The sequence below is a fragment of the Nyctibius grandis genome, chromosome 4, assembly GCF_013368605.1.
Source record: "Nyctibius grandis isolate bNycGra1 chromosome 4, bNycGra1.pri, whole genome shotgun sequence".
Classification (NCBI taxonomy): domain Eukaryota; kingdom Metazoa; phylum Chordata; class Aves; order Nyctibiiformes; family Nyctibiidae; genus Nyctibius; species Nyctibius grandis.
This window is the reverse complement of record NC_090661.1, coordinates 68,439,289-68,462,475: the sequence shown is the minus strand read 5'-3', so window position 1 is coordinate 68,462,475 and position 23,187 is coordinate 68,439,289. Positions and strand designations below refer to the sequence as shown.

The 23,187-nt window shown below is 37.0% G+C and overlaps 1 protein-coding gene across 1 annotated transcript in view; it reads left to right on the top strand.

Annotated features, from left to right (window-relative positions):
• The window catches only part of ARID4A (AT-rich interaction domain 4A), a 51,004-nt gene that overhangs the window by 3,444 nt on the left and 24,373 nt on the right, over window positions 1-23,187 (top strand). The window contains 9 exon segments of the mRNA XM_068399091.1: window positions 1,380-1,445; window positions 2,375-2,465; window positions 14,710-14,789; window positions 14,886-14,980; window positions 15,604-15,611; window positions 15,614-15,735; window positions 17,586-17,665; window positions 19,415-19,491; window positions 21,332-21,498. Of these exon segments, the coding sequence (XP_068255192.1) occupies window positions 1,380-1,445; window positions 2,375-2,465; window positions 14,710-14,789; window positions 14,886-14,980; window positions 15,604-15,611; window positions 15,614-15,735; window positions 17,586-17,665; window positions 19,415-19,491; window positions 21,332-21,498 (786 nt within the window).

The following is a 23,187-nucleotide window of genomic DNA, read 5'->3' as shown; positions in this document are numbered from 1 at the left end:
GAAATCTGTGTTAATGAGAAGCTCTGTAGGAAGCAGCGTGCTGCCCTTCCTGGTTTGATATCTTTCATTTTGTGTGTGTGTCTTCGGTCTGATAGAGTATTTAGACTGTTAGTAGGTGTGAGTTTCTTCTTCTCATAAGAATCATCTGCTTTATTACTCCATGATAAGATTTGGAAGTGTATGAGGTTGCTGTGACTTGGTGGAAGTTCTTGTCACTGTATCTGAATTGTAACAATTGAAGTTTCAACAAGCTAAGCCTGATATTGTAACTAAAAGCATGTAGGCGCACCCCGGCACGCCTCCCAAGAGTGCAGAGAGTCCAAAAAGTCCAGTAGTCATTTACTGAGTAGCAGGACAAAATCTCAACACCAATACAAAATTTTAAACAAAAATTGCGTAAAATGCGTTATTAACGTGAACGTCTGTTAATACCAGCACTTACTTTAGCATGCTCGTAGTGTTGTATATATAAATACAGCTCCAGTGCAGGCTATGGTTGGGGGATAATTGGGGGAGCTAGAAAATGGGACATCTTTAGAGGTGGAAAGGAAGCTCCTGGAACCTTGCATTCCTGAAAAGAAACAGGAGTTCTGGATTTTTGTGTTAAAACACTGTAGGTGTTTTTGCTATAACACACGGCAGTGAAACAGTTAACAGTGTTGACATCTAAATAGTCATCTTTTATGTTTCTAGACTGAGTCTCTGCAAACTCAGGAATTCAAGTTGCACAGGCTTATATTCACTCTGTCTCATCAGTGTTACCTTCTCAAACGTAGGATTTTAAAGGGAGAAGCATAGTTTACTTATACTGTAACTGATCCTTATTTTCATTACACTTGTGGTGATTCACATCTTTACCATAAAAACTTCCTCTTGCTCAAGGTAGCAGAAATGGTGGTATTGCAGTCAGTTTGGTGATTTTTTTGATACATATTTAATAAAGAGAGCTTTTTATTTTGGTTGTAGTTTAGTACTCAATGTGTTGTCAATAAATTGCTGGAGTTGCAAGTAGAGAGAGAGAAAAAGCCCGCTTAATCTTCTGATCTGGAAGCCCAGTTCCAGGTATGTCCTGGATTGCATCAGTATCCAAACCCGCATCAAAACGTATTTTCTTTGCCTTGGAATGGCTGATGTTTAATTTACCCTGTTCTTTAATTATGTCGTTCCAGATTAAAAATTAAGTGTGATACTTGGGACTTCCTGTCAGTAAAACCATCCATGCCAAGTGTTTTGTGTTCAATAATGTTTGAGTCCATTTGATTGACAGAGATTGTATTTTTCCAGATTATGATTATTATTATTATAAATACAGTTTCATATGCTTTTTGTATGCTATTAAAAATAAGATACATATAAAAAAGTTCATTACTATCTTTCAGGTGGTCCTGAAGGGGGATAACTCAACTCAGTTAGTGCAAGATGACCAAGTGAAAGGACCTCTAAGAGTATGTGCATTGCATGCCTTTTTTTTTTTTTGTAATCAAATAATTGATTTGTAAAATTCTAAATTTTGATGCTGTTTAGGTGGGTGCCTGTTTTACAGAGTTTAAAACAACAGAAGGAGGCTCATTGCTTTAGATCAGATTGATTCTGAGTAATTAGTCTTAACTCTTGTAGGTTTTGGAGGCTGTTTATGCTTCTCCATGTAGTATACTTCATACCCAAACAGTTTTGCATGCACAATGATTTATGTATCTCATAATATACAAATCTTCCTATAGATAATGAAACTTTGAAGCTTCTTATAAGTAATATAGAACTTGATTGTGAAGCTAAGTTCAAGCCCGTTAGGCAGTAGTAAATACGTTTACTTTAACTGTGTTTTAAAATAGCTGATGTATTTTATATAAAAATACGTGTTGATTTGTATTTTTATAATATGTAACAGTTATCTGCTGAAATACAGAGCTGCACTGGAAAACACTGAATGCAAATAGAGCTCTTTAGAGGAGATCACCTTTTTTGTACTTGTCTTTTCCCTGTAGCTACTGCAAGAACACCAATGCATGTTGTAGGCTGCTACTGCAATTCTGATCTAGCTGACAGTAGAACAATATTTAAAGTATAAGAAATAGTACTAATTGCATGCATATCAGTAATAAAGTAATAATTACTTTGAATATTTATTTCCAATTAGCCTTCTATTATTTCTTGTGATGATGTAAGTCAGGCTGAAGTTAGATATTCTGAGTTTCTTACTGCTTTACTGTCTACTTGCAGTTCAGCCTTCATACTTAAGGACCTTTGTTCTTACCAGCTAAGTAAATTTTATTAAGTAACATGTAGCTAAAATGAAGAATTAATGCCTACATGTGTTTTTCTCCATTATCTGAGTTTAGGATTACACATAACCTTGAGATACTCCTTTTTGCAGGTTGGTGCAATGGTTGAAACCAAAATGCCTGACGGATCCTTTCAAGAAGCTGTTATCAGCAAGCTGACAGATGCTAGTTGGTATACTGTAGGTGAGCAGCCACATACTTTCATTTACGGTCTCTAATCCTTGAACGATATATTTCTAATTATAGGTAATAATGTAAGTGATTATATCTTGTATTGTAAGATCTGAAATAGATTTTGGAGGGGACTTTTTAAGTCTCATAGTTCTTATTTCCTGTTCCATTTAAAATAGGATAATAATTATTTGGTGTTCAGGGGGGCTGTTGCACAGGTAATTGCAGGGCTGAACAATCAAGTTTTATTTGGCACAATGTATGTATACTGATGTCAGTGTCACTCACTGGAATTCAGAATAATTTTTGCAGATTTTAAGATATAAACCTCGTAATTGCACTTCTAGCTGAAAACCACTGCCGTGTAATGAGTGGCTGAAATGCAAGACGCCTTTCACGATAGGCAATCTTGTACACGAGAAGAACACTGGTAGCACCACTATGCGTTTTGAAGTCATTCCTCTGTTTTGTGTAGAGTTCAGAGTTGTGTTTTGTATGAAACAATAGAAGAAAGGATTTTTCTTTTTTAAGATAGAGTTGACACATCACACCTTAAAGAGAAAAGGGGACATTCACTTATAATGTGAATAACTGTTTCCTTTAAAATAATTTTCAAATAATGATTATATCTAAAGTGAAATAGAAAACTACTTTGCTTCTCATGTTGGAGGCTCAGGCACTTTTCAGTTATTGAAATAGAAACCTCAGAATGCAGGGTCAGCAAAATTTCAATGTTGAACAAGAATTCGCTGCAAGATAAATTTCTTTATTTTGAATAATTAGAATTGCTCACTCTGATCTTTAGATTTTTCTGAAACAGCTTTAACAGAATAACAAAACAGCAACATTCAAGTAATACTAGATAAGCAAATAAAAAACGACAGTATTTGAATCAGAGCTTTGCAAGCACCTGTCCTTTTTTGCACAACTTTCTTCCAGCAGTGGAGCGTTATACTCACTAATAGTAGCATGGAGGGAACATGCTCCTCTTAATTGTCCTGTACATGCTACTCTTCAGCGTTGGTTTTGAGATTGGTACTTGTAAATTTAAACTGTTTGTTTCTTACTAGCTGCCTTGTATACCGAATGTATTCAGCTTTACTTCATATTCTTTTGTACTCTCTTGAGGAGTCCTCTATCACGTGAAGTGTCAATTATTTTGATTCATTAACCCTTTTTTTTTTAAGATATAAAGAAGATATTTTCAGTAATCCAGTATTTCCCTTGCAGTACGTGAGGTTATGTCGTCTTTGGTGGGATCAGGATAAGGCTCTCACTGCAGATAATTTGGAAGGATTTATCACTTTATGATTATTACTGTTATTGCGTGCTTTAAATATGAGCCAGTTGACTTATCAGTTGACAAAGCTCACTGCTCTTTACATTTTTCTCCAAGTTTATAACATTGCTGTAAAATTGTAGTGTATGTCAGGTCAGGGAGGAAAGGCAGGATTATTTTGGAGTGCAGAAGATTTAAAATCTGCCTGGTTTAGTGCTATGATGTGAGAAACTCAGTGAAGAACACTGAACCTTCAGCTTGGGTTTATATTGACTTAGAGGTTCACCTTTCTGATACAGAAGAGATAAGAAGCACAGTCTTGCACGAATGATGATGTGGTTTATGAATTAGCATTTCCATTTTAAAACTTAATTATTTTAATTTTAAAGTAGCATTTTTAGATAATTCTGTTTTAATTTAGACCAGAAGATTTACATCAGTAAACCAGCCCTACATACTCCTGCTTCAGTGATTTAAAAAGGCTTTAAACTATTAATTGATAAAACAAACATATTTGTCTTCTTACATTTGACAGGTGAACTTTAAATCCCCTATTTTGGGGGTGAGTTTTGTCAAGTCTTTTTTTCTTTCTTTTTTTTTTTCCCCCTCTTTTTTTCCCTTTTCTTTTGAGCAGTACACTTCTACCAAAAACCTTTACTTGATGAGCAGGTAATTTGAATGGTGAATACATGTTCTACCCTATATTAGTGGATTGTTGTTTAGATTTAACAAGTTGTTGAACTCTCCCCAATAATGTAAGAGATAAATCATGCGTGCCATGATCTTTACTTTGTACATTTACTGAAGTGCAGTTCCTCAGAAACTTGAGCCAATGGATTAATTTATTATTGTCATTTTCTTTCCCCAAAAAATATTTTTTGACAGGCAGAATAGGGAAAATAAACTCATATATTTTTCATATGCAAATGTATTAAGACTGCTAGGATTTTGTAAAAATTTGGAGCTGTGTGTGGGATTTAAGTAATCTTATGGTAAGCTAACATGCAGTCCGGTAATATGGCATGGAGAGTGTATTTACCTATGACCATGAAAATATAATCGTAACACACTGGAATTGTATTTAGGTCTTATGAACATTTTTGTGAGTGTATGTGGTGGGATGCTTATTGGCGTAGAAAGCACATGTAACATTGACCAAAGTAAGCAGATCATGAGGTTTGTGTCATAAAAAAAATGGTTATTTTACTTTTAAAACTGGGGAAGTGTTCTAGGTTGAGTACAGAAACACTGAGGTGTGAAAAATAAGCCTTATCTTTTGCCTGCTGCTTCCACTGTATCTTTGTAGAAAGTTTTTGGATAGATGTTAAGTGTATGTTTATGTAGCTGTGAAGCAGAGTTGAATTGGTTCCTTTTTAATCAATGGTGCGCCATACTACTTGGCAGTCCTACTGGCTGGTTCAATCAAAGCTAAAGAGTTGAGAGGGAAGTGGGTTAAACAGCTTTCAGGTTGCTAGAATGCCTTCCTGAATGTAGTCAGGCTTGAGATGGAAAACACAAGGGAAAGCTTGTGTTTCAGTAGTATGTGCTTTGCCTGTACTATTTATTTTCTGTGTTATGTAGCATCTCTTTCTCAGTGATCTAAAAGTAGGCTGATATGGATAGGGAAACCATTAATATATACAGACAAATATTTTTAAAGCATCAAGTACAAATATCTAAAAAATCCACCAAAATAAACTGCGTGTATGTCTCGTGAGAAGTAGTGATGTTCACTTTTGCAAATCAGGTGGTCTATTTCAGATCTCTAAGGAAGAAGAAAAGTCAGCTGAAACAACTTTGCTTTGTTCAATGAGTTGAACCAGTAGAAATGCTGTGTTGAGTTTGCTGTAGTAGGCTACTTTGCCACCAACATAGTGAAAGAGCCACAGTGATGATCAGTTAGTCTATTTTAACAGTATCTCCTGTCTATTAGTGCTGTTCATGTACCCAAAATAAATAAGGCTTTATTTTTATTGTAGCTGCCATGGAATCACTTTTTCACCTATTTTTACATAATAGTGATGTAACTGTAGCCATTTAGGCGTATTGAAATTTCAGCTGTGATTTGGAAAAACTTGAAATTACCTTTGAAATTCAGCTTTTCAGTATAAGTAGGTGAAGAAATAAAAGCTGTTTGGAGTGAAAGTGTAACAATGTCTGGAAAATGCCATTGTACACATCAGTCCTCATCTGCTCAATTGAATCTTAAAGTGGGATGACAGTAATAGCGGTTTAAGTTCTTTGGATAGCAAATGGCTCAGCTGGATGTTTTCATCTTTAAAATGCAGTTATTTAGAATGAACTTACTTAATTTTCAAATTCTAAAGTGCTACATTGATGCTTTTGAAGTGCTGAACATATTGCTGGCTGATAATTACGTAGCATTAGAATGGTCTGTCTGATCTGCTTTCAGCTGAGCCAGGTTGGCTTAGCGTACCAGCCACCTGATTGTCTGTTAACTTGTAAAATGCTTCAGGTAAATACTGAAATAATGCCTGAAATGACTAAAAAAGAAAAAAGAAGCCACAACCCAGACCACACCTTACAAAGTGCATAGTTGTATTTTCCTTCTTTCATATTCTCTCTGGCATCTTACAAGCATTACCAGAATTTCAGAAAACAAATCCTTATGTGTATGTTCTCGAAGGAAACACTTTTGTGTCACTTCTGTACAGAGCTAGAAGCGATGTAATGTCTATATAAAAGTGAGAAACAGTATTTCAATTGAACGGGCATCCAAAGAGTTGCTGTTAGAACGGCCTATTCATTGCCCCATCAAAACGCAAATGTCATCTCTCTGACAAAACTTGGGTCAATAATCGGTATGTGGTTAGATCTCGTTAAGCATATTTAATTTAACCATATCTACAACTTCAAACAAAATTAAAAAATCAAATACATTGAGCCTTGTGCCTTGTATTGTGCTAGATAAAATCATGAAAAAGTTTTCCTAAAGAGAGAAGGAGAAAAAGTATTAACTTCCGGTAATTTTTTCCTCTGAAATGAGTATGAAATAGGGAGGGAAAAACCAAAACAGTGAGAGGCATTTGCAGTTTCTAGCAGACCTTGCTGTCAACAGTAGGGCTTTATATACTGTTTAGAGTGAAAGGGAGTGTGAATCCTTATTTTGTGAGAATTAGGGCTTTCAGGCTTCATCTAGTACTTCTATGTAAGAAGACATGTCTTTCTCCTTTTAAAAGTTATCATGAAATGGCACAATATTTTAACATAAATAGTAAAGAATTTATTTTTCTCATTCTTTTCAACACTGTGTGAGTCTGCAAAGCCAACAGAGTTTTTCCTTTTCGGCTCCAGTACAGTGTTGTACATCAACATGGCCCAATTTTGGCTCTGCTGTAAGTCAGACACCACTTCTGAGACACCTCTGTGAGCCCCATACCTCTGCTTGTGCTGCTCTCCAGCCTCACGTGGTGGTAACTTCCTCCTCTTGTGTAGTCACTGTGGCAGGTTGCAAGGAATGCTGAGTGAGTGTGTGTTGAGAGGAGTGAGATACCTGAGCACTCATCCTTTTGCAAGTGAAGTTTTGGGTAGTCCACTTGAGTTGTTCTGGAAATTAAGTATAGTCTCAGCCACCAGTTGTATCACTCCGGGATACTGTGTTTAGGAGGGCAGGTGACAAAAATGAAAAGTATTAAGTGTTTGTCTCTGGTCCTTTTTCATGTTGCATGGATTTTGAAAATTCCAGTTCATAACTCTGAGAATATTTATCAGAAAATGAACCAGCAGTGATGTCCTAGGACTTTCAGGAGCAGGGTTGCTAACAGGAGCTATTTATAGTCACATTTTCCTATTTTTAAAGGAAGTTTTCTTCTTCTGAGGCTTTGTGGAGGTATCTATGCTAACAGGAAAAATTGACTTGGTTCTGGCTCCACTACAACTTTAATCTTCTAACATGTCTTATTCCTGTGTGAAGGGTGATAAAAGCTGTCAGTGTCACCCCAGTCAGTTGATTTCATCCATGCCAGAGGCTTGTTGGTTTGTCTTTATAACTTGAACAGCGCACGTTTTGTAGTATGTGTGAGGCACTAGTCATGTTTGGGTGGCTGGTTTGACCAGTTCATCCCAGCATCCTGTTGAGTTCTACATCCCAGAAGCATCACTTCATCTTCAGGATGTGCATGTGTCATCCAGGAATCCAGAACCACAAGTGTGGCAAGGGAACTGTCCAGTTGCTCCCCTTGACTGGTGCTCTATACCACCCTGACCCATCATAAATTTGTTCTTTTCGTCTTCAAAACGTTGGTTGGATGGATTTTGAGGAAACCCTATATTTGCTTGGAGTCCTTCCATGGGACATACTGTCATTTAAGTGCACCTGTGGCACATAGAAACTGTGCAGTAACTGTGTTGGTTACTTTCTGGAGAATCTAGAAAAAAAGAATAGCACCACACTTTGCTCTTGCGTGTGTTTAGGCAACGTGCAGGTAGAGGAGCAGATGTGGTGAAAAAATATATTAATTGAACCTTGTTACAAATCAGCTGGATAGTGCCTTTGGTTGTAAAACCACCTTTGTTACAATGTGGACTGAGTGTTAAATAAAAAAATGTGTACCAACAATATTGTAGGGGAAAGCAAGGAAGGTAGAATTTTTTTTCTCTAATCTATACGTAACAATAGTGAGATTACTGTAACATCTCAGAAAAAGCAGTTTCAGAGAGTAGGTTTTCGTTTGTAAGGTGGTAGTCTCCTGTGAGTAGACTCAAAGGTCGCACTTTCTGTGTTTTCAGTGATATTTCATATATGTTTCTGTAGAGGAACTGAAGCTCATTTAAAATTATTTTTTATAATATTATAAATTAATTTCTATTATATTATAATATTTTATATATAATTTTTATAATATAATATTTTATAATGTTATAAATTAATAATAATTAATAATTAATTAATTTCTTTTCCTGTACTCTCTCCAGTAGCACCATACACTGCAGTATCTTGCTCTTAAGCCCTCTCACAGTGATGAATCGGTAGTTAGTACAGTCCTTGTCTACAAGGTCATTCAACAAGTGTTGCATCACTCTTGGTACTTTCTGTATTGTTTCCACAGCTGAAAACCAAAAATCTGCAAAACTTACACACATTAATCGAGACATTCATAGATAGCATCTCTGATAGCTCACAAATCACTGCTTTGTCAGGCAGCTAGTGAAAATAATTAAGTGTGTGTAATGACACTGGAGCAGTTTTTAGTTCTTGCTATGTACTTTCATTGTCTTGGTAGATTTAAAAGTTTCTGAATGGGATGGGGAATGAGAAAAAAATGTTTATGTGCTGTGCAGTATAGAATCTCCTCCTCTGGGCAGCAACAGCAACATAACGTGTTGGATTTGAAGTTAGCAAGCAGATGCAGCCTTGAGGGTTGTTTTCCCTATTCGCTTGTCTGTTACAGGACTGCCTTGTTCTGGTAACACTGATTGCTCTGGGTATAAGTAATATCGTAACTATTATGAGGGTGTTATTGCTAGTGTGCTGCTATGTTCTCCTTTTTATTTATTTTTTTTTTTTAGTCTTAGAGATATTTATAAACAAGATATAGTTAAACCGATCTGAGTATTTAGTGGCAAGTTTCTTCATAGTTCCTAAAAATGATTTTGATCAGTCTGCTTGTTAATATTTCTTATATAAATAAATGAGAACTGATGTTGAGACAGCGTTTTTGTGAGGACAGGGTTAGTGTTATTTTTGTTAATGGCATATGTGGGCCTGCTACAGACAGGGAATGGAAGACACCAGCTTATCAATAGTGAGTTGAAAGCTGCACTGTTTAATGCACTTTTGAGGTACTGTTAATGGAGAGATTTTTTTTTCTAACTTTTGGGCAGGATTACATTAATTCCCACTGGGAAGCTTTGTTTTTCTGTCACAGCTTTGGCTTGCCTAGGCTTCCCCAAACAGAAAAAAAATCAATTCTGTTTCTTTCCTGTTATTATCGACACGGTTGGGATGCAGTGAAATGCTGAAAATTTCCCTTTTATTTTCACTGTTTAAATATGCTCTGTATGGAGCATATTGAACTCCGTTCTTGAGACTAGAACAAGCATTATGACAGAGACTGTTCCTCCAGGCTGTGCTGCTTAGTCATCTTTTTCCCCCTTCTGTCAGTGTTCATCTTCGAGCAACATATTTGGAAGAAAGGCCTCTGGCCAGCAGAATCATTGCTTTTCTTTCTGTCGCTCCTACTTTGTTATATTGACTCTTAAATAGTAGTACGTACGTTCTCAGCTAGTACGTATCATTTTTTTTCCAGAAATATTTACTGAAGTAGTCAGCTGGTACACCCTGTTTCCTCATCAAGTACGTGCCCACTGCAAGATTAGGCAATGGTAGTACTTAAAGCGCTTCTGGTTTTTCATACTTGTTTCTTTGGAAGAACAGGATTGTAAATTCCTAATCTATCATAAATACTGTGGCGCTGTAAACACATCTTTTGATCACTACCTTACATGTGGATGGGGAGATACTCCCTGTCTTCTGTACCTGTTACCTTCCTCCTTTAACACAACTGATACTGTTCGGTAAATTATTTCTTATGGAATACAACCTCCAGAATTTCTGCTGTTGGAGAATTTGGAGTTGTAACAACAGCCTATTTAAGGAATGATTAATTAATGCAAGTTTTTCAACATTAATTTAATGGGTTTTAATTTGTCTGTTTGTTAGTACTAGGCATTTTATTAGAGTTAAACAGTCTTACTTCTGGATGAGGTTAAAAAGAGGAATGAATATGCAGCACAAAGCATGTTCTAAGAGTGTATTAAGTTCTTCTGCCATGAGGGCTATCATAGTATCAAAGCATCGCATAGCCAACAAATGTGCCATCTGCCCTGCTGCTTATATTTATGAAATCCTTAATGTATGATACTGTACACTGAAAAGACATTCTCTTAAAGCCTCTGGGACTAGCATTAAAAAGTCATGCATAGGGTGGCAGTAATATGAACGGTGCTTTGGTGGAGTAGATTTTTCTTAAAAGTGAGAAGGCCTACTTAGTTTAAGAAAGGTATATATTTTTAAAGGTGCTGAGACTATCAGTGTGTGTTTCTGATTGCCCTTTCAGTAAGGTGCAAACAAGTGTTTTCCCTAGAAGAGAAGCAAGTTTAAAGTAGCTACAATTACAAAATATTTCATGCACTGGGATTAATTGGAGAGCCTTCTTACTTGGCTCCACTTCAGTAATTCAAATAATTTATATTTTTGTATGAAAAATTGTGCTATCCTTTCTCTATTGATATTTTATAAAGTGATCACTAATTTAGCTGAGGAAATCTTTCTTTTTATGCTGTTCTGTTACACACTTTGTTCTGCAAAGACGTTGCTTTGCTCTGAGTTGTGCAGCTATGCTGTCTATTGCAGGTGCTGTTGCACATGTCCACAAGATAAATTGTTGTAGAAGGAGCAGACAATTTCTTACCTATCTAAAAACTCTTACATGGTCAAAGAAAGTTTCAGTTTATCCTTGAAGCAATCAAATGACTTTGAAAGACCAAAAATACTAGTGCTTTCTGTTTCTGCCCTTCATAGTCCTTCTACCTCTACCCTTACTGGTCCCCATTAATATAGAAGATTAAATATGACCGTCACTTTTCTATTAATCATTTAAAAAAGGCAAAGTCTTTGTAGGTAATGATAATGCTATGGTATCTCCTTCTACATAACACCACTTAGTTTTTGTTATTGAGGAATTCTATTATAATTGTCTAAAAGCATTTTCTGTACTGAGCAGGTGATGTCTGCAGGGATAACCACACACAGGGTTGATAAAAGTTTTCTAGTTTTGTCATTCGTTTGTGTATATGTGTATTTACATATATTTATATGAGACTCTCAGGGGTTGGATATGTTGATTCTATCCATTCTTTTAACCTGAATGAGGGGTGAGGGGGAGAGAAACTTCAGTCCTGGAAGAAATTTACCAAGGTAAAATGAAACATATTGGACTTGATTACTTTGAAGGAATCATGCACTCTTACACCCTGCCAGGCGTTTCCTTTGCGCCAGGCAGGCCACTCTCACATGGCTGCTGAACGGAGATGTTTTCCTACACCTTCATTTAATGGTTATGCCAATTCCTTGGCCTGCTGCGGTTCAGGAAGGAGGTCTCAGAATTTGTGGTTCTCCACCTTCCTTTCCTGAAGTTGTGTGTTAACTGCCTCCTGTATGAAAGTACGTACTCTATCCTTTTGGAAAAAGTGGCTTTCCTTTTAGGGGTGGGAGAGGGGTTTCAGAAGGGGCTTTGGGGTTTTTTTGTTTTCCTTTTTGTAGTCCACTTGTTTCAGTTTTGGAAAATGTAGAGTGGCCTAGCACTTTATCCTTGCATGGCAAGGGACAAGCAGCTGCTGTAGAACAGGCCAGTTCTGTACCTTCAACTAGAGAAAACAGAGAGAAGTGGCAGGAAAAGGCTTGTAGGAAGAGGACTGCTTTTGAGGCGTGGGGTAGACTTGTCTTCATTCAGGTATGAAACTTTGAATAGGACTGAAAGCACGACTGCCAAGCCCTGAAAGCATACTCATGCTTTCGTTATTATCTCTGCGTCTGAGGAGTGATGAGGACAACTTAATTCTTCAGCATTATTTATTTTTTCTTCTGTGTTGTTTTGTCCATGGAAGTGAAATATAAATTTATGAAGTTGACGCTTCTGCAATCAAAATTACATTCTGCAATCTACAATTGCCTTATATTGGTTGGGAATAGCTAATTATGTGACTTTCAAAGCTTTAAGTTAACTTGCATGTTTGCTGTAATTGAGGAAAGGAGAATATCTCACACAGTTCTTAATTGTCATAATTTCCTTAGGTGTCTAATTTAAGTTCAGTTTAGTGTCTTTTACTAGTGTATTTTACTTAGCACTCAGCATTTTTAAGATTTTATCTTTTAGGGATTTAAAACTGACATCTGTCATCTGGTTTATGAATGGTTTGCTTGATTTCTTCCTCTACTAGTTTTAATTAAATAGGTAGGGCTTCCAAAACTGGAGATAAACTAGACTGATTTTTTTTAATTTACTGTCAAGTATTAGGTCCTGTTTGCTTTTTTTCAATAAAGTTACCATTTGTCACTTAAAATGATTATTTGTGAAAAGTTAGTACTTTGACTTTAGTTCTGTATGTGTTTGGCAAAGGATAATGATGGTAATCTGCTTTTAAGTGAGAAATGGCACACACTGTAGATGCACAGAACATTTAAAAAAACAACAAAAAACCCCAGCCAAACCACCCTAAACCTTAAAAATATGCCAATGAGATGTTGTTATCAAAGTGTACAGAGAGAGTTGATGAGTGGCCCATTCAGAGTGGGTAATTAAATGTAAACTTCAAAGGGGTGGCACAGGTTTTTTTTTTATATTAGCGTAAACCTGTGACAACACTGAACTTCAGAATGATTTTGAGTGCTCTGGTCTTTGCTGGTGCTGAATTGGTAGCGCAGAGCAGAAGAGCTCATACTTTTATGTTCCCAGTTAGTGCAAAGTGTTGCAGTGGTGGCTTCCTTGAGCTTTTAAGCTAAACTAGAAGGTTTTGAGAGTAACATGCTGACATTGGGGTTGACGGGTCTTAGTGGTATTTATATTTTTAAAGTTTTGAAAATATTATTTACTAGTACAGCTAATTAGGCATGTAGGTATCTGCCGTTCTTAAAGTACTAGGTTTTTGGAGGGGGAAAAGTTAGTTGCTTCGTCTGTACAAGTATCATAACATAAGCCATTAAGATAATTTGGTAGTGGAGCATACTACAGCAGTGTCCCTGCTCTGAAGGTGGAGGAACCTTAAAGCGCATTTTATCAAGCTTAATTAAATTTGTATTCATACCTTTTTATATAGTTATTGTTGCAGTGTTATTGCAGTCTATGGTTTTACTCTAAGATCATGAGAATGTGACTGTTCTGTTTAGTTATTTGACAAATAAAATAAGTGATATATATTTTTCATTATAAGCATGCCAAAATTATACTGATATGCACAACACTCTTGAAACTTTTTTTTTTAAAAAAAGTTCACTACTGGACAAAGCATGTTTCAAGTAGTTTAAATATAGAGTAGTATTCTGCACTTTGACCCATACAAATAAACTTTTACCGTACTCAGATGACAGACTGCAACCACCTGGTCTGCTCTTTGAAAAGGGCCTGTTCACATTGCTCAGACAGTGGGATCTGAACTGGTGGGGGGAAATAGTAACTTTTCTTTCCTCTCTTCAAGGAAGTTTTCATGAAAAGTTTTTATTTCAACTGACTAAGGAGTAGATCTTTCAGGCAAAGCTTGCAATAGCCTCACAGCATTCTAGACTTTTTCATCTCTGTATTGATGGAAATGGATGGAACTTCCTTTCACTTATACCTGTGTTGTAAGAGGAGAGGATGTCTACTAAGTACTCTTTGTAAATTGGTCAGACTTACAGTTGCAACTTTCCAGTACTCCCAGTCTGCTGGTAACACAGTATTGATAGTGCAGCAAAAACTATCACACTTGTTTATCTTTCCATTCATTTCTTTTTTTTGTGGGGTGGTTCGTAGCAAGAGGGAGGATGAAAAGGTAGCGTGAGGAAGGAATAAATGGATGCGGTAAAAAAAAAAAAATCAAAACCAAACCCAACCCTAAGATTGTTAGATAATAGTAACTGATATGCAGCCAATAGCTATGGTTTGAAATATGCAGTGTATTGATAAGAAGGATGTTTGAATTAGGCTGAGACTATTGCATCCAAAAGCCTTACTTTGTACTGGCTTGTATCTCTGTGAAAATGTTATCTGTTCTTAGGCTGGATCTTGAACACCACCCTTCATTTTACTTGTGAACAAAAGAAACATTTAAATGGGGTTTGAAAGTAATGTTTTAGAGTGTCTTGAAAGTAATGTTTTAGAGAATATTCTAAATTGTCAGATAAGTAGTAGACTTGTTTTGTCAGCTTGGTAAAGAGATCTGATCATCTTGTGCCGATGTGTTTTCTTGGCTTCATACTAGTTTTTGATGATGGTGATGAAAGGACCTTGAGACGAACTTCATTATGCTTGAAGGGAGAAAGGCACTTCGCAGAAAGTGAGGTAAGACGATGGATATGCAATGAAAACTGAGTAGTTGGGTTTTCTTTTAATAATAAGAAATTGCAGGTTAATTTTGTTTCCTCTTTTTCCATGTAGACACTTGATCAACTGCCACTAACCAATCCAGAGCACTTTGGAACTCCAGTTATTGGGAAGAAATCTAATAGAGGAAGAAGATCTTCTCTTCCTGTGTGAGTTTTGATAGTGCTCTGTTGATTTCCTTTCCTTTAGTGTCCTTTGCTAAAACTGAAGTAGTACCATCGAAGCTGTAATGGTCTGAATGCTCTGTGATGTGAGCTGTATACACAGCTTACGGAATTCAGTAATTCAGTTCATGCAGATGTGTTCATGTGTTAGCAGTGGTATGAAATTGATGGGTTTTTTCCTCGTAGTAGCCTTAAGAATATTCATACTCCTTTCATATAATAGGAACTCATGTGTCAGGAAATGTAGGATTTTTAACCTCCTTCATACTGCACAAAGTAGGGAAAAAAAAGTGCTTTTAAATTTGTGGGGTGGAGACCATTTTTGTTTGTTTCATGTCTGTGCACAATCAAATCCTGATTCATGCCTCCAATTCCAACATGAAGCTGTTGTAAAATACTACTACTTGGAAAGAATTTCTACAAAATTCCTCTTACTAAGTAAGTGCACTTAGTATTAAAGTGTATTTCAAGTAATTTCAGCTCTTGAAGTTCTGATTTTGTTTCTGAAGCTTTGCAGAACAGGAAGAAAGATCTGGTTATAAGCTGTATTTGCTTTCAAATATTAACTTCAGACGAAAACTTTAAAATATTGTGTTTTAATAACTTAGTACTGAAGATGAAAGGAAGAAGAAAGTAGTGAAGAGGAGGACGAAGATAAAAGACGTCTCAATGATGAATTGCTTGGCAAAGTTGTGAGTGTGACTTGTAATTCTGAGAAGGCAGACTGGTATCCAGCTTTGGTAAGTTGCTTAAGATGTTAACATCTCTCGTGTCACGCTACTAATAATCTTTTTAGACAAGAGTGTCATCTGACTTGTTGCATTGCTTGTACAGCAGTTTTACTGGATGGGGTGGTTTGCAAACTTCACAGCTTTTACAGCAGAGTTGTGCATACAGTCAGGCTAAGCTCTGCTGCCCATATTTGCTAAAAATACAAATATTCTACAGTATCTATGAAGAGTAGGAGAGCAAAGATTAATGTTTATGTGTAAGTTACAGTTTTATAGCTCTTAAGTCTTTCAAAACTGCACATAAAATGATTGGTATGTAACAATATTTGTCTTCTAAAAATACAGTATGTTGGGACTTGCACTCCCCGGCAATTTAAGAACAACTAGATGTATGAATTTTAATTGCAGTGGAATTTTTATCTTTTTGTATTTAATGATTGCCTTTTTCCTTAGACTTTCAGTTTTATGAAATACTAGTTTCTTTCATGCTTGCATTTACATAAATGGCCAGTTACTCTAGCAGTAGAGGTTAGTTATTATTTGTATTTGACCGTCAATATAGGATACCGCTGTTCATCGCCATTGCTGATAATAAATATGTATTAAATAAATTTCAAGTACAAGCAGACTTGTACTGTAAAGATAGACAGTTTGCAGATTCTTTATACACAGAAAAGTTTAGGGATGCATGTTAAAAGTTGCTTTCTTTGCTAAACTTTTTGGAATTATCAGACAAGCTGAATATGTGTCTTCTGTTATTCATCAGAGACATGTTTGTTGAAAAAAATTATTTGGAGCATTAAACAGGCAAGTTTGGTTCACTGATTTTTGCAGATTTTATTTACTTAACTGTATATTCCATAGTCCTTTATTTTGAGTCTTCAGGGTTAGCTGTAAGGAGCTCAGCTGTTACAATGTTCTAACTTAGTTTAACATTTTATTTCCCTGTGTGAATCCAGGATCAAAAGGTTGATCCTGGATTCACTGCACAGGCCAGAAGGAGCATTAGGGTGTAATGTAGGGTGAATAGTTGACACTGACTTATCCAGCTGTATGTATCTCAGTTTAAAATGTGAAATGTGCTGGTGTTACACTTGTTGTGATTGTTGTATATCCCTTTACTAACGGCAGATTTTAACTTAACGTGGTTCTAACTAGGGAATTAAGTTACTGGAGGCCATGTACCTGTCCTGTTCTCTGCTACCTGAGAAACAGGAATGTCTTCTCTTGATTTTTTGGGGTAAAACTTCTGACTCGTCCGAATGGGGTGGCATAGCTTCCACTGAGTCCTGTTAGACCCAGAAGTTCATCTGCATTTGACATTTTCTGTCTGTATATGGTCTAGAGCAAAATGTAAACTTGTTCTATTTGTGGTGATACAAATACTGCAAATGCACTTCTATCACCTTTTTAGACTTAGAGATGATAGTGCTTATCTCTCAGTGTGAATGCCAAGATCAGAAGCTGGTATAAAATAAGTGGGTCTGTGACTTTTTAAATAGATGCTTTAAACAGGTTTTGTATGAACAAGAGGAAAAAAAAGCAGAGTGAATAAACAGGATCCCATGATGTCACCCCAGTAGATTAGTTTTGAGTTCACAAATGAAACTGCAAACTTTTCTGGCTTGTACATAACAAGTAAAGTTAATAGTTTGAGGTAAACTGCTGCTTGAAATTGGTCATTGTTTGCCTTAGTAATATAAATTGCAGCAGGTTTCTTTTCTCAGAACTGGAAATTTTAATAGAAGAAACAGGAAAACAGCAGTTTTCCTGATGTCCATCTTTCTTTCCTTTCAAGGTCAGCTTTTTTTTTTTTTTTTTTTTTTTGCTTAAAAAAAGTGTTTTATTTGAAACTTCAGGTTGTGTCTCCCAGCTGTAATGATGACGTCACGGTGAAAAAGGACCAGTGTTTAGTTCGATCCTTTACAGATTCCAAATTGTAAGTAATAGCTTACTTTCATTGGATGTATATGGGAGAAAAATGCAAAAGTAATTACATACTACTTCTGAAAACATTATTTCTTCCAAAAAGAAAGGGTACAGTTTTGTTTAGTGTTGGTTGTACATGTTTGTCATTCATAGTCCATTTCCATTTCTACCTGCTTCTGTGCTTACTCGCCCACCTTTCTGCTGTGTGTACTGGTAAGAGTTCATTGGATTAGTAAAGTTTCTGGTGTTTCTTCATTTAAAAAAAAATCAACTACTTTGAAAAAAACCCAGGTGTTAACACTTTAGATGATTCCAGCTCTTTGAAGTGTGAGTTTTGGTTCTAATTATTTCTCTTAATATCTTAATTATTACATCTTTATGAGTCTCTGTTGTAGTAGTTTGGACATCTGATTGACTGATTACCTCCAGTGCCCAGATGTCCATGGGTGTTTAAACAGCAAAATTTAAAAGTGTTTAATCTACTTTTTTTAATAAAAAGGAGAATGTAAAGTAACTTTAATTAAAATTTTCACAGAATCTGAACCAAGATTCCTGTGAAAAGAAAGGAAGGTCCTATTAGTCCACCACCCCATCCCCTGCAAAAGGGGGAGGGGGGAGATAAGGGGGAGAGAGAGATGTGTGTCTGTCTTAAGGAGAAATATATTCAAAAGAGTATGAAGACTCTTTTTTAAAGCCATTTCCCTTTATTTCTCTTCATCCTGACTCATCTGTCTCAACATACTGTAACTAAAACTTCCTTGCCGAAGGCCAGCTGTCACCCCTCTTTCCCTCTGTCTTTCAAAGTGAACAGTTTGTGATTTTTCGTAGCTGTGATTTTGAGTAGGGTGCGAGTACTTGATTACTGAAACGTATTTCAAGAGTATGAAGACTTAATTCATTTTGGCTTCTTAATGTAGACGTGTATCATCAGCCTTCTAGATAAGTGGGGTTCTTTATATTCTGAAGGTAGAATGTTATTGGAAAAGCATGCAGACTTGCTCTGTCTTACTTTTTTTTCCCCCATAGTCTTATGGCTTTAACTTCAGCAAATGGCGGCCTCCAATTCCTGAGGTTTTACTCCAGTTTTTCTGAAATAATGAAAGAAGAAAAAAAAACCCTTATTATAATAAAACTCACTTGTAAGGCTTCCTTGCAGGTTGGTTAGCATTTCTATTGTAGTAATTCAGTAACTGAATATTCAGTATAACTTTAGAACAGAGCAAATTCCATATGTTTTGCTGTGAGAACACTTTTGTAATTTAAAAATAAAAATGAACTCTTTATCAATGCGGATATGTAAATTTGGCTTCACTGTTGTTCTGTGCTAGTAGAAATGCATTTTGAAAATAAAGGGCTTATTTCTTTCTTCTTCACTAGATTGCTATTTCGGGTAGCAACTGTTGATGATGTGAATATTTTCAATTTAGAAAATGTTTTTTGCCTGTGGTAGAGTATTTTACCTTTGCAAATTTGTGCAGGTTAAACATTTAAAATAAAGAAGTTTTACAAACTTCTCTTAATTATTTAATTACAAGGGTTCTTTTAGTGTCTGGATGTCAAAGAAAGATTGGAAACTTCCTCTGGTTTCGAATCTTGTATTAGGACCAACAATAAAAAAATGCCTTTTGCATTTAGTTATTAGAAAGGACCTTGAAAGTGAATGATAAATCTTGAAAATTTTAGAAATTGCGTTTTTTCTAAGTCAAATGCTTGCTTTACTGTGATGTAAAAATAATAACAGGACCTTATTCTTTTTCAGTTACTCAGTAGCAAGAAAAGACATTAAAGAACTAGATGTCCAAAACTTACCAAAATCTGAGTCCTCTCCTAAAAAAGGTAAATTAGAATAACTTCTACTTTTAAAAAGTAATCTTGTGCAATAGTACTTTTAAGTTATGTATTACGACCTATGAGGAACGGCTGAGGGAGCTGGGGTTGTTTAGCCTGGAGAAGAGGAGGCTCAGAGGTGACCTTAGTGCAGTCTACAACTACCTGAAGGGAGGTTGTAGTGAAGTGGGGGTCGGCCTCTTCTCCCAGGCAACTAGCGATAGGACAAGAGGACACGGCCTCAAGCTTTGCCAGGGGAGGTTCAGGTTGGACATTAGGAAGAATTTCTTTACAGAAAGGGTTATTAGACATTGGAATGGGCTGCCCAGGGAGGTGGTGGAGTCACCATCTCTGGAGGTGTTTAAGAAAAGACTGGACGTGGCACATGTGATTAGTGTTTGATTTAAAAGTGTAAGTACAGAACTTGATTTCCAGATAGATGGATGCTGTGACTACAGTAATCTGTGGTTTTAGTGAGCTTGTAAAAGGCCAGTTTCTCACTTGAATGTAAAGAATTCTTAAACTTTTAGTGTTGTTTCTCCCAATCAGACCTCAAAACACAAAATTTATTAAGGAGAAATATTTGAAGTATATAATAAAACAAAACCTAACAACAAAAACACCACACTCAACAACAGTTCCTCTGGTTTGAGTAAAGGTGTGGAACAGCTCCTTAACAAATAAAGATTTAACATGATACTCACAAATGAGAGCCTGAGGTGGTTTTGATTGATTTGTGTAATTCTTAATGATTTCTCATATGCTTTGTTCTTAATAACTATTTCACAGTACAAGAACAGCCAGAAAAATGATCAGGTGCTAGGTTTAAGATAAATGAAAGAAAATGATTTTTTTTTTTTTTGTGCAGAACGTAATTGGGTGGTGACATTTATTGCCATGAGGGAATATTGTGGAACCGAAGGGTACTAATGGTTTCAAAAAGAGGTTAGACAGATATCTGGAGGTTACTCTGTCAGCAGCTATTAAAAAGTAGTGCCTTTTCTTCTCCAGCAACACTATGCATGGTTCATTGCAGTATTATGTCCCCTTTTTGGGTATTCTTCTGATTCCTCTTTATTGAAGTCTTTTATTGTGTCTGGGGGGCATGTTTTGGGGTTATCTGGGTTTGTTTTGCATTGTTGTTTTTCCACTTTGAGCACCTCTTCAAGGAAAAGAATTTGAGGTATTCCCATTGTACAAGTGTGACTTCTCCCCATCCCATCACTCCCTTATTGACTAGTGTATTTTTCCTCTGTTCCAAACATTAATGTATCATCGCTTTAGGCAATGCTCTTAAACAAAATATTTGCATTTTTTTTTGCAATCTAAACTTTAAGTCATGAAGATATTTTGAAAAGAACAAAGTTAAGTCATGGTGCTTGATTGGACTGTGCTGGGTTTGTTTTCTTTTGAATAGATTTATTAGTGTTTGTCTCTTTCATACAGAAACAGAACAGTTCACGGTTGCACAGAATATATGTGGATAAGTATCCACATATAAGAATATGTGGATAAGGTGCTTATCTTTGGTACTGTTCACACACACAGGTGTAAATCTTCGTGGTGTTCACAGGGACCTATGCCTAGAAAACAACTGGATGCTGTGTGTGGGATTGATGTTCTCAACTCTAAAGTCCTTGAGTTACCAATACTCGATTTTTAAAATTTTACAGTCTCGAAATGTGAAGTGTATAGAGTGAGTGTTTAAAGCTGAAGTATCAGTTTTATCACATATTTCCGTTTTTGGTTTAAGTTGGCATTGTAATTTACAAGATGAAAAGGAAATTAAAAATGCTTTGTGATTCTGAATACTGCAGATGAGGTAAAACCAGGGCCCTTTCTTCTCTAGGGCTACAGGAGGCAAACACATTTCTCAACACAAAGGGTGTTCCTCGGAACTGGAAAATGGACATAAGTGAAATTCTGGAGTCCTCTAGCAGCGATGAGGAAGATAGAGCTGCTGCAGAAACTGATGAAGAGGAAGAAAAGAGAGAAGAGAAAACCGAAGAAGTAATGGTAAGTCTGGGCAATTTTAGTCATTCTTCAAAGATAATTGAATAACGTGCATTCCTAAAGATCCTGCGCTTCCCAACATTTTACTCTCAGACGTAGCTTACTCACTTCAACGTCTTTTCAGACCTGTTCATCTTCCCTTTGCTAAAGCCATCTTTATTGGGATTTGTGAGCAGTGGCAGATTGCCTCCTATTATCCAGTGCAGAAATTGGAGACAAATCTCAGAAATTAAGAATTCAGGGCAGAAAAGAATGATAGAAAGAATCTGGGTCAAAAGGAGAGACATAAAGAAAAAATTGTTGCAGAGCCAAATAGTAGCAATCCAACCTTAAGTAAAAGTAACTTTGTATTTTTCTTTTGTACTTCATATGTAGCTTAGATAAATAGTAACTTGTTTTCACAGTAGTTTGATTTTAAAAAAGGCAAACTAAACTATTGCAGCAAAAGTAGTAAGCTGACTGAAAGTATGAGCTAATGCACAGGGCCTGTTAAAGCTATTTGGTGCCTAAGACGCTATTTAAGAGCAGTGCAGGCATTACCTTTGTAAGTGGTAGTGTTTTTTTTCCCCCGGTGTTTTTTCTGCACCCTGGTATTACAGGTTGAGTGCGCTGCAGTGTGGATGGACTTTCTGTCTCATATTTACAATAATCACAGAATCACAGACTGTTTGGGGTTGGAAGGGACCTCTGGAGATCATCTGGTCCAACCCCCTACCAAAGCAGGTTCACCCAGAGCACGTTGCACAGGGTCGTGTCCAGGCAGGTTTTGAGTATCTCCAGAGAAGGAGACTTCCCCCCCCCCCCCCCCGCCCCTCCCTGGGCAGCCTGTTCCCGTGCTCTATCACCCTCAAAGTAAAGAAGTTCCTCCTCATATTGAGATGGAACTTCCCACATTTCAGTTTGTGCCCGTTGCCCCTTGTCCTGTCACTGGCCACCACTGAGAAGAGTCTGGCCCCATCCTCTTGACACCCACCCCTAAGGTATTTGTAAGCATTGATAAGATCCCCTCTCAGTCTTCTCTTCTCCAGGCTGAACAACCCCAGCTCTCTCAGCCTCTCCTCGTAAGGGAGATGCTCCAGCCCTCTGACCATCTCCATGCCCCTCTGCTGGACTCTCTCCAGTAGTTCCTGGTCTTTCTTGAACTGGGGGCCCAGCACTGCACACAGTAATAATACGTTTTTCTGCATTGGAATGCTTTGAGTGGCAAAGTTAGCCAGTTTCTTCATGTCATCCAAACTGTATTTACAGGATTTCCTTTTATTTCTGCTACTTGTTTTTAACCTTGATGTTATATTTAGAAGGAGGGGGTGTGGTTAGTTGGGGGATTTGTTTGTTGGTTTGGTTTTTTTTTCCTCATCGTGCCATTTTCATCGTACGGTCGGAAAACATTCCTTTATGTAGGAAAAAAAAAACAACAAGTGTAGTTTGTGTTTTGAGGGGAGGTCAAGCAGCGTGTCCCGGTGGCGGGCGGGTTGTGCCAGCGCCGGCACAGAATGGCCGTTCGTGCTTGGAGGCGGCCTACAGCGTTGCCGCGGCAACCGCGTGTGGGGCGGCAGTGCGCATGCGCGGGGGAGAGGCGCGGGGGGGGCCGGAGCGGAGGCTTGGCCGCCGGCCAGGGGGGGAGGCTGGCCAGATGCTTTGAAATGGGCTGTCGCTGTTCTTTGCCTTTCATGTAATGTCTGATTTTTAATT